Source organism: Mastigoproctus giganteus, chromosome 8, assembly GCF_048544385.1.
Source record: "Mastigoproctus giganteus isolate SK-2022 chromosome 8, ASM4854438v1, whole genome shotgun sequence".
NCBI classification, from domain to species: Eukaryota; Metazoa; Arthropoda; class Arachnida; order Uropygi; family Thelyphonidae; genus Mastigoproctus; species Mastigoproctus giganteus.
The window spans coordinates 194,383,699-194,395,738 of record NC_143582.1 but is presented as its reverse complement, the minus strand read 5'-3'; the positions used below and the strand labels follow the sequence as shown (position 1 = coordinate 194,395,738).

General features: G+C 36.1%; 1 protein-coding gene across 1 annotated transcript in view; it reads right to left on the bottom strand.

The window, feature by feature from the left end:
• Positions 1-12,040, bottom strand: part of Klp3A (kinesin-like protein 3A) — a 188,479-nt gene that overhangs the window by 14,916 nt on the left and 161,523 nt on the right. The window contains exon 22 of the mRNA XM_090380432.1: positions 7,299-7,445. Within this exon, the coding sequence (XP_090236558.1) occupies positions 7,299-7,445 (147 nt within the window). The remainder of the gene's footprint in view (positions 1-7,298; positions 7,446-12,040) is intronic.

Below are 12,040 nucleotides of genomic sequence, written 5' to 3'. Positions count from 1 at the left end.
GAGGAAAACATGGGGACACCAGCATTAGTGGAGAAGTTAGAAGACAGAGAGCTATCTAACATCACACTCAGTGAACGGTAAAAGAGAAAACTGGATAAACAATTACAAAAAATAGTTGGCAAACCATAAGATGGAAGCTTGTTTAGAAGACCTTTATGCCAAACACGATTGAAAGCCTTTGAGATGTCAAGAGCAACTGCTTGTGTTTCACCAAACTTTTCCATTGAATTTGTCCATAAATGGGTAACATAAGCCAGAATATCACCAGTGGATCGACACTGATAGAATCCATACTGATGATCTTTCAAGACAGAAGGTTTCTAGGTAGTTTAAGAGTTGGCGATTAATTGATTTCTCCATTATTTTTGAAAGAGTAGAAGTAATTACAATGGGACGATAATTGAATGGGAGAGATTTGTCACCCTTTTTTAGGAACTGGCTGGATATGAGCAAATTTCCAAGCAGAAGGAAAAACACCTTTGGAATAAGATAGTGAAAAAAAAGGCAGCAAAGAATAGGAGTAAGTTCAGGAGCGCAGGTTTTAAGAACAAGCGGTGAAATACCATCAGGACCTGGAGCTTTCGTAGCATCAAGATTTGTCAAAATCCTTCTGACATTCTTTTGACAGAAGACCACAAGACATTGAATGGAGCATGTTGGGAATGGTGGGAGGTGTTTTATCAAGATCATTAATACATGATTTGGAAGAAAAATGGGATGCTAGCAGGTCAGTTTTATCCTTGGCTGAAGTGACAATAGAAGCATCTGGTTTTGAGAGAGGTGGAAGCAGAGATGGGCAAAAGTTGTGGCCAATAGCTTTAGCAAGAGACCAGAATGCTCGGCTACCATTAGGGCAAGAAGCAAGTTTTCTACTCTTAGCCTGTTCAAAATCTAGTTTGGACTGATTAATAACTGCTTTACAATTGTTGTGAGCTTTGGTGTAGACAGAAAATGAAACTGAAGAATTGGAAACAAGTCAATCATGATATGTAGCATTCTTCTCTTGAACAGTCTTAGCACACACATATTGGAAAATCAAGATTTAGATAAAGGACAAGATTTAAAGTGGAGTGTGTAATAAAGGATTCCATTCCCACAAGAATAATTTCACTGACACAATCTGAGCAAACGTTGACATCAGAAGTTTTGAAACAGTAATCCGACCAAGGAAAGGAAATCTTGCAGGTCATCCCATTTTGCATTCTTGTAATGCCAAACAACACGAGGTTGGTAATAGCTATGAGATAAAGGCTCCATTGGAGAAGAGACAATCACCAAGTTGTGATTTGAGGTGCCTAAAGGACCACTTGCTTCAACTGTGGACTTAGAAGGGTTGTTCGTGAGAAAAAGATCAAGCAGGTTGGCTGTATGGTTAAGGATTGTCCGGTATTCTGGTAGGTAAATGAACAATCATTGTGAGGTCATTAGTAATAGCAAAAGCCTCAACATCTCAATCAGCTGGGTCTGTGTGAGTAGAACATGGAAGCCAGCTGGATTTGTGAACATTAAAGTCACCAAGGAAAATTACCACACTGTTAGGAAAGTTGGACTGGAGAAAGTAAAGTTGCAGAGTGAGGAAGTCAAAGAGTTTCAAGTGATTAGTGGAGTTCAGAGAATGGTACAGACAACAGATGAATTTGACAGAATAAGGTAGAGAGATTTTAAGCCAGAGAAGATTGAAAAGAGGGGATTCCAAATTACCAAGTCTCTGACAGGGGATATCAGAACGGACATATGCACAAGTACCACATTTGATTTGTTGTTGTTACTTTGTTTTTAGGAGCATTAGCAACTAAGGCCATATTGCTCCGGGGATATGCGGTGGTCATTCCCTGACCTTTCCGCATCCTCCGTATTTGGTGGTCATGGGCTCAAACCCCGGTCTAATCGAGAAGTGTGTGCTACGCACTGCTGCTCCTGCCCACCTGGCTACAGAGGCACCACACCACATTTCAGGCGAAAGGAATCATACAGTGAATAATTTGGGCAACTGATATGAGCAGTGGTTGAATCAACCGATAACTGAGATTCTGTCAGAAAAAGTACATGGAGTTTGGCAGACTGTAAGTGGAAATGGACATCATTGAGATTAGAACTGAGACCATGTATATTCGTGAAATGAACTAGGAAGTGTTTGGTAGGTTAGGAGATTTTTTCGCAGGTAAGTTTGCTCTATTAGTCTGGCAATTCATGGTGTATTGAATAGTAAGAAAAAGTGTGTGGGGGGAACATGCTGTATGAAGTAATGAAATTTTTGGATACAGAATATACATGGTAAGAATATACTTAGATCCTTGACATAACGTGGCTTTGATAATGCCCCCTTCCCTGCATTCACACTACTCAGACGCACTCCAGTCACTACCTGGCAGAGCAGAGGTAGCAAAATTATACACTAGCTGATCGGGAAGCCTCCTAGAGAGTTACCAATAGGTTCAGTCTCCTGTATCAACTAGCAGCTGGCCTGTGAACACAGTTTAGAGCTGTACCTTTGAAATGTAAGGAAGTTTGGATCTCGCCATGGTGTTCATCATAACTTTAAAAGACATCAATCATACTGTATGACTGAAGACTAAACGTGTGTTCCACCACTTCAAGCTTCTAATAAGCAAAGTATTGCACCGGTTGATGAGAGTTATCTGCCACCTAGATGACTCTCATCAACTGGTGAGAGTCATCTAGGTATTGCCTGGTAACACAGAGGGGTGGCATTCCTCTGTGTGATGTGGGCACCACACCTCAACCCCTGCTTACATTGGTGCACACCTTGTCTGGCATATCTGAGAGAATGTCTGTGACAACCTCAAGGACCCCAAGAATACTTAGAAAAAGTATCAGATGGTACAAAAAAGTTTTATTTGAAATAGCTCTTGGCACATGCATCGTGAATACTTGGATAATATATATTAACTTTGATGACAACAACAAGAAATTGGATATGATACAGCAGGGGTGTTAAACTGGCGGCCAATGACAGTTTTTTTTTTTTTTTTTTTTGCGGCCCACGCCGCCTCCATGGAAAATAATGAAGTTTCTAAGTTAGTTTTATTGTGGCTTTCGTACTGTTCGAGTTGGTTAAATTGTAATGCAAGTGAGCTAATATAAGTGTTGTCGTTTCTGTTTAATAAAGTCAGTAAACAAACTGTTTTTTGTTGTGACTGTTATATACACGTGATTCTGACATTATGTCGCTTTCCAAGCCAAACAGAAAAAGAAAGGTTGTTGATGACGGGGAGACAATTCCAAGAAAGATGGGAATTAAGTTACTTTCGTACAGAGGCAAAATGTAAAATTGTGAGTATTATTTACGATGAATCGATTAGTGTCGTCAAAGAGTACAGTATTAAACAACACTATGATATAATTCACAAAGAAAAATTTTCCCGTTTCGAGGGTAAATTAAGAGAATTAAAACTAAAGGATATGAAGAACACACTTCAAAGGCAGCAAAATATAATTATAAAAATTAACGAAAGCAGTGAATCGGTAGTGAAAGCCAGTTATGAAATCAGCTATCTACTGACAAAACATTCCAAACCTTTCAGCGAAGGCTCCATGGTTAAGTTAAATTGTGGGATGGAATGCATGATAAAAGTGGCTGAAAACGTCTGTCCCAGAAATGTGAAAGTGTTCCTAGAAATTTCATTGTCAAGAAACAGAGTGGCTGAAAGGATAACTGAGATAGTAGACAACTTGTGTAAACAACTGCAGGAAGCATCTGCAATGTTTCAATGTTTTTCAATTGCACTTGACGAAAGTAACGATATTCAAGATGTGGTGCAGGTTGCACTGTTTCTTCGAGCCTGCGATGACAATTTGAAAGTAACTGAAGAGTTTTTGGAAATGATTCCCATCCATGGAACTACTACTGGGGAAGATATCTGTGATGCCATATAGAGCATTATGGAGAAACACGAGCTTCCTCTCAAGAGACTCGTGGCTGTGACTACTGACGGTGCTCCAGCAATGACAGGCAAATACAAAAGATTTGTATCAACACTAGAAAAAAAAACTGAAGGACGAGTATCCAGACAAATAAAAATTGCATTATTCACCATCAGGTTCTGTGTTCAAAAATACTGAAAATGGACTATGTGCTCAAGACCAAACTTCATCCAGTCCAGAGGACTGAATCACCACCAGTTTGCTCTCCTTCTTAAGGACTTGGAAAGTGAATTTGAAGATCTGCTGTACTACACAGAGGTTCCTTGCCACAATGTATTAAAAACGTTTTTTTTTTTTTTTTTTTTAACTTTTGGAAGAAATAATACTGTTTCTAGAAATGAAAGGTCAGGATGTATCAGTTCTGCAGGATCAGTCTTGGGTACAAGATCTGGCCTTCCTAGTAGATATTACGGCTCACCTAAATGATCTGAACATCAAACTACAAGGGAAAGATCAGTTGATAACAGACATGCAGCACGATGCACTAGATAGTTTTCAAAAAAGTTGACTGTGTGGCAAAATAAATTTTTAATTTAATAACAAAATAAATTTTTAATTTATTTTGCCACACAGAATGACTCAATTTTAAAAGAGAAATATGGAGAAGTTGGGATGCCAAAAAGCAACTCATATTTAGGGCAAAATACCCAGAGATAAGAAAGTTTGCCGCACAAATTCGGTTACTTTGGGAGTACATATTTATGTGAACAACTGTTTTCGCATATGAAAGCTAACAAAACAGCCCCCAGATCAAGCCTAACCGACGCCAATCTTTCTTCCACAATGAAGGTTGTCTCTTCTCAATCTTTGACTTCAAATCTCGTGAAGCTGGTTGCAAGCAAATGAAGTCAAGTGTCTGGCAAAAAAGCCTAGATTACCTAATTTCATGTATATTCCCTCGTTGAAATATTGTATTATCAGGAATAAACTTGCTTTTTATTATTTGTCCTGTTTATTTAGACTTTTACTTTCTTTCAATTAGTTGTTAGAGCATTCTCAGCTGTGAGTGTCAATCAGCAATAAGCAACAACTGAGCAATTAAAAAGTGTCTTTAGGTTTAGTAATGGCAAGGTTTGTAGGTTGTGTGTGGCCTTCATAAGGTACACTAATATGGGAAATGGCCCATGGCTGAAATGAGTTTGACACTCCTGTGCTAGACCTTTGATAAAAAATTATAAGAGGATTGCTGGACACCGAAAACGATGCTGAAAACTGGCCACCTGCAAGGAAGAGACCATGAAGTAGTAGTACCGTAGCCATCACAAAATGGGAAAATATGAAGGACACAACAAGAATGAGTAGGTTAGTTAGTTAGTTATTTGGTTTTTAGGAGCATTAGCAACTAAGGCCATATTGCTCCGGGATATGCGGTGGTCATTCCCTGACCTTTCCGCATCCTCCGTATTTGGTGGTGACGGGCTCGAACCCCGGTCTAATCAAGAAGCATGTGCTATGCACTGCTGCTCCTTCCCACCTGGCTACGGAGGCGCCAGAATGAGTAGGAAGAGATGTACTTTACATTACAAAAAAATTCAAAATGAATGAGGAAGCTAGGGATAAAGCTAAGAGAGTTTGTACATTTTGTGAAGATTGTCCAGGAAAGTCTACTATGTGCCTACAATGTGTCAATGAAAAACATAAGTAATAACTATTAGTTTTGAGCTACTTACTAAGGCTTTTATTTTATTGATTAGTTTTGACCTCATTATTTAACAACTGTATTTGTCTCAAAAATAAAATATATTTTTTCATTTTTTATATCCTGATTTTATTAACTTATAACATCTATATTTACAGACGAGTGTATCACTGTCGGTACATCCGAACAACTTGTACATGTGGTATAGCTGTATGCCCATGGTCTTGCTATTAAGTGCAAGGTTTTTAGCTATATAGAAAGTGGATTGACAAATGTACCACTGGTGGTCAACGATGGCTACAGTCAAAATGTGTAATGTACCACATCATCGCCAATGTGTTAACCACAGGGTTCCCACATATAAAGATGGAGTCAGAAACTGCTCGATACATATAAAGAAATGGGATGGTGTATGCCACTGAAACTTCATTTCTTGCATTTGCATTCAGATTTCTTTCCCAAAAAACTTGGCATGGTAAGCAATGAGCAGGAAGAATGATTCCATCACAACATTAAATCAATGGAAAATCACTACCAAGGTAGGTTTCTGGAACAAACAAACGTTGGGAGACTAATGCTGGATACTGCACCGAAACATATTGGACAAAGTGTAACAAAGGAAATCAACTTCACAACGTTTTTAAATTGTACATATCTTTTTTACAATATGTGCACTGTATTATTTTAACTACATGTATAAAGTGTGCTGAGTTTAAATCGTAAAAGATAAAAATGTAACCGTAACTCTAGTGTTTTGTAATGAAATTGTCTTAACTTATAAAAGCAAGGTCTTACACTTAGGGAACAGAAACCCAAAATAACTTGGTGAGTTGAATTAAAAAAATAAAGGAAAAAAACTTCATATGGCACAAATGAAGTATTCTAAGCAGTTTAAAGAGGCAGCTGTAGGCTTTCCTGGCTGCCTCTTTAAATGGTGATTTAATGATGATTTATTGAACAATATCCTCCATATCTCTACAGGATATTGTTCAATGAGGTGTCAAGAATTCAGCTTGCTAAAGTGGCTAAGTATTCCAAATGCAGAGGATAAGTCCGCATTTGAAATACTGTGTCCAAGCATGGAGACCTCATCTGAAAAAAGACATGAAAGGGTCCAACAATGGACAAAAGGACAACCATATAAGGAAAGACTGATTATGTGGGCTACAGAGCCTGGCAACCAGGAACCTTAAGAGAGGACCTGATTGTGGTTTTTATGGCTCTGAGAAGGGTTATTAAAATGAATAAAGATGGAATTTTCACTCTAACAAAGAATTACACAACCAGGGTCCATAAATTCAAATTACAGGGGAAGAGGTTTAGGCTAGACTGTAGGAAGCGAATAATTTGTTTTGCATTTTCTTATCTACTCCCCCCCCCCCTTTTTTTTGGCCATTGTAGCAAAACCCTGTGGCTTCCTTGCACTATATGGCTAATACTAATACTGATATTATTAATAATCATATTATGAACACTACACATGCTAGAAAAAAATTGAGGACATTTGAAATCAGTGTGAAAAATTGGTTTAAGAAGGAGTTTATATTTTACATAAAAAAAAAAAGTTTTTTATCTCATTGATCACTGTTAGTGAAGTATCATGCTGAAACCCTCTGCTCTAATAGCTTGCAGGAGAGGTTAAAAACCAAGACAATGAGAGACAATCAGAATTTAAGGGAAAAAAATTATATATAAAAAAATAGATAAAACTCACCACAGATGACAACATATTATCTCGATTTTTGCACTTAGAACTTGAACATTTACACATATCGCTGCAAGTTTTTTCCGACTTTCTGCATCCACATAATTTATTGATACAATTCCCAAGGCATTTACATGCAGTACTTCCTGCTGTTCTCTGAATGATATAAATAATTAAATGAATATATCTAAAAATTATAATACAAACTTCTTGTTAGAATGTATGTCTCATTTTCTTTAATAAAGGAGTTAAATGAGACATATATTTAAATAACAATTTTGCAAAAAATAGACTTGTCATTTCTAGTGTTTTTTTTTTTTTTTATAAGTATTTAGAATAATCAGGTCCAAAAGATAAGCAAGCAAATTTAATTTTATCAATAACTCCTTAATAATTTAAGTTATTTATTTAAATAATTATTTTAACTATTTTGCAAAAAAATAATAACTCCATGGCTTTGCTATTCAATTCAAAATTTTTAAAGTGAATTCCCACTCATTTTCATTAACAAATTGGCCATCTGGTGTGCTAGTCTATGTTTCATGACGTATGCAGAAATTTAGATGTGAGGAAAACACTTTGCATTGTTCTCTGTTACATGTTATTGCATTGTTTCATCATTTGTGTGTGTGTGTGTGTGTGTGTGTGTGTGTGTGTGTGTGTGTGGTAATCAACAATGAATGTCCTTCAGTAAGATGCCAAAGAAATGATGTAAAATTTCATAAGATATACATGTACAGTAGACTACTGATTAACCAGGGAGGTCAGGAAATTAATTTCCCTGGACAATCCGCAAAATAGGCAAGAAATGGTCAAAGTGAACCGTGTCCGTAAGACGGGAAGACCATTTCATCCCCCCCACACTCTCAGGGTTACTTCAACTGATATAAATATACAGAGAACTATCGGCTAACTTCTTTGGTCTCTGACACAGCTCTGTGTTCACCACATTCAGCTGATTTCACCGACTCCTGTCTGATCCTACAGTAAGTTGTCAAAACCCGACTTTATTCTTTTGTCTTAACGTTACTCTTTCTTTTACTTTGTTTAAATTTCAAACTGGGCAATTTGCCTTCATTAAATTTTTAATTCAAACCTTCATCCAATTTTCCTTTACAGGATTTAATCACTATTATTTTAGCATAATTCTGCATTTTACTTTTATTTATTTATTTTTGAATTATATTATTTTTATTCCTTCCTTTTTAGTCTGTTGGGTCAGCTATAATGTATATGTATGAAACATATACACCATAACAGAAAAAGAGACCTTGCTTACTGCTGTGGTTCCCTTGATTTTGGCTGCCGACCCTTTGAAGACGTAGTTAAAATCTTAGGACCTACAGCATTAAGTACTATTTTTATATTAATCTTAATTAATTTTAATTTTAGGTAATCTGCTTTTACTTTGCAGGTATTCTCAATTTATTCCATTGTAATTACATTTGACAGGTCAGCACCCTTACCCAATACACCGATCAAATACATTTGTCTATATTTCAATATGGTTGCTGGGTATTTCTGCTATAACTAGTAGTATCCCAGATCCATAATCCAGTTTAATAAATTAATATATTTTCATTCTTTTTTAGACATTCAGTTTTGTCACTACATCCTATTATTTTTATTTATATTATATATATATAAATAATTGTATACATACATACATATATTCATATTTTCTATTATTTATAGAAAAAGGAAAGTTAAGAAGTTTGTTTCTTTGCATCACTGACCTTTCTACAAATAGAGAAAGCAAATTACACAACATCTTGTTGGCAAGAATGTCTTCTTGATCTGCAGTCAAGCAGAGCCTCCATATGAGACAAAAAACAGTACTATATGAGATTTTATTGTTGACAATAGATTTTCTTTGCATTTTACAGGTTTTTGTCTCTGTTTTACGTATTATTTTGTTGTCACAAAACATTTCATGTCAGATTAAACTTTTATTTGAATTAAACCACTCAACAACTGATTCTTCATCTAAACTTTCAGTATGCCTTAAATCATAAAATACTGTACACCATTATTAGTCTTGTCACTAAGAATTTCTTTGTCTTTTGCAGGCATGTGATATTTTCTGAAAAGATTTTTATAATGGGCTTTTGATTGATGTTCACAATACTGAAATTTCATAAATTGCATCCAATATTGTCATATGTTTTTAAAATGACAAAGAATTACTTTCCTTGATTAATTTATGTAACAAGTTTTTTTTTTTTTTTTTTTTTGAAATTTCTTTAAAGTTCTGAATCATCCCCTGGTCCATCAGGTGTATTAGCACTGCCACATTTGGTGGCAAATATTTTACAAAAATGTTCCCATCATATTATTTTTAAAAACATTTAGTTTAAATTTAAAAATAAATTATTGTAAGTAGGTACTGTTATTGATTTTTTAAGACATTTAAATCAAGAATTTTTTTTGTACCTGGTTAACCTGCAACCTGATTATACTACCCCCAGATAACTGGGAGTCTACTGTAAAATCCAGAAAAGGTAACATGCACTTTGTGTATGTAGATTTGATTTTTTAATTTCAAGTGGGAGGAAATGCAGTGTAATCAGACAATTGTGAAAAAAAAAAAAAAAAAAAAAGAATAAGGAGACCAACGTGCACTGCAGAGACAGAAAGAAACAGACACAGTGATGATTATCCTGTCATGCCATGTCATATGTGCTGAATATTTATTTGCATCATTTACTATACAACAATTTTCCTCCAAGTTGCACAAATCATGCAGGAAAGTTTGTTCAGAACTATGTTTCCTGAGAGTGAAATAGCAAAAAAAATATGGTTGTGGAAGAACAAAAACAGCAGCCATTGTTAATGAAATGACACAGCAGAAAAGAATTTCTTCTGAATGCATTTAGAATTCCTTAAAAAAAAAAAAAAAAAAAAAAAAAAAAGTCTGGTATTTAGTGTTGGTCCTATTATGGTAGGCCTAAAAACTGGAGCAAGAAAATATTGAACACTTGGTGGTAACATGCTGTCCTTGTCATCTTATTAGCTGAAAAGTTGGGTTGCATGCCTTCGTGAGAATGGGTGAATACATTTAATATCTAGAAACAAGTGCTAAAAGGAAAGATTGATTTAAACAGTTTCAGTTAATACATGCCATTGAAATAAAGATATTTAAGCATGTATATGCACATTTGCTGTCTTTGCATTAGCAGAGGCATATGATGTAAGAAAGCAAGCTTATGCAGCATCAGCCAAAAAAAAAAAAAAAAAAAAAAAACCCCATTTCACCTCTCCATTCATTCTTCCAAATGCCTGTCCAGATCAGTCTTAAATTTATTTAGGCTAGCAACTTCCATAACAAGGGACAGAAGTCTGTTCCACCAATCAACTACGTGCTGGCTAAAGACAAATTTCTGCATATATATTCTACAACTGTCTTTCCTCAATTTGAATCTACCCATTCAAAGCTTTATACACCTACTCGACCCATTCAAGGCCTTATACGCCTCAATCAGATCACCTCATATGTGCCTACTCTCCAAGTGCTGCAATTTGCAGAATTGAAGCCTTTCTTGGTAAGAGCACCCCTTTATTCCCCCCTCACCAATCTTGTTGTCCTTCTTTGTACTCGTTCTAGCAACTCTACATCCTTCCTAAAATGAGGCCTCCAGACCAAGGTAATAATTATGACTAAGTGGCCTGACCATTGCCTTGCATAATGGGTATGCTGAGAGCCCATTTCTTCACAAAGTGCCTCAAATATTTGAGAATTGAGTGCTTTGTGGCGAATTTCGTTTACAATTTTAATTACATCAGAGAGTACTTTGTGCAGTTCTGAAGATAATCTTTTCGCCACAAGTTGCTCACGATGTAAACAAGATGTCTGGGTGTCCAACGTCTTTCACTTTTGCAACAACTCCTGAACGATGTCCAGTCATGTTTGCGGCACCGTCTGTGCATATCCCAACACATTTCTTCCATTCAATACTGTGTTTCAGGAAATAACCATTAAGTGCATTGAAAATTTCAGAGCCAGTTGTTCTATCCGACAAGATTAACGAACAGAGGAGTTCTTCCTTTACTTCTCCTTGGCAATCAAACCTCACAAAACAAAGAACTGCCTTGTTAGTTATGTCTTTTGATTTGTCAAGTTGAATTGAATAAAACGTAGAATTTTTCACAAGTGCAATCACTTGATTTTCAATATCTTCGGCCATGTCTTCAATTCTGCGCTTCACAGTGTTAGCAGACATAGAAATTCCTTTCAGTTTCTGGACAGCCTGTTTCCCCAAAACCTCTTCACAGGCATGTAACAAGCAAGGCATAATTAATTCTTCTACAATCATATACGGCTTATTGCATCTCTCGATTTGAAGTGCTATCAAATAAGAAGATTTTACTAAGGACATCTTCAACAATCATTGTTGCTAATGAACTTTTTTGCTTTTGCAAATTTTCACGCATCCTTTGGAAATATTCAACTGGCTTTTTAGCTAAATCTGGGTGGTTTGACTGCAAGTGCCTGCCGAGTTTCGAAGGTTTCATGGTATCATTGGATAAACTCTCAGAAAATATAATACAAAGCGGCCATGGATCCAGTCACTTCCAGGTTCTTGAATAAATCCAAACTTCAAGTAGTCCACATCATATTTTCTTGAAATTTTGAACTTTTTCTTCTCTCCGCCTCCAGTTCTAATGTCCTTCCTGATGATGCCTTGCGGTGGTTGCAGAGGCTCTGATTCATTAAGCAACTCATGACAACGCAATGTATAACCTAAGAAGCA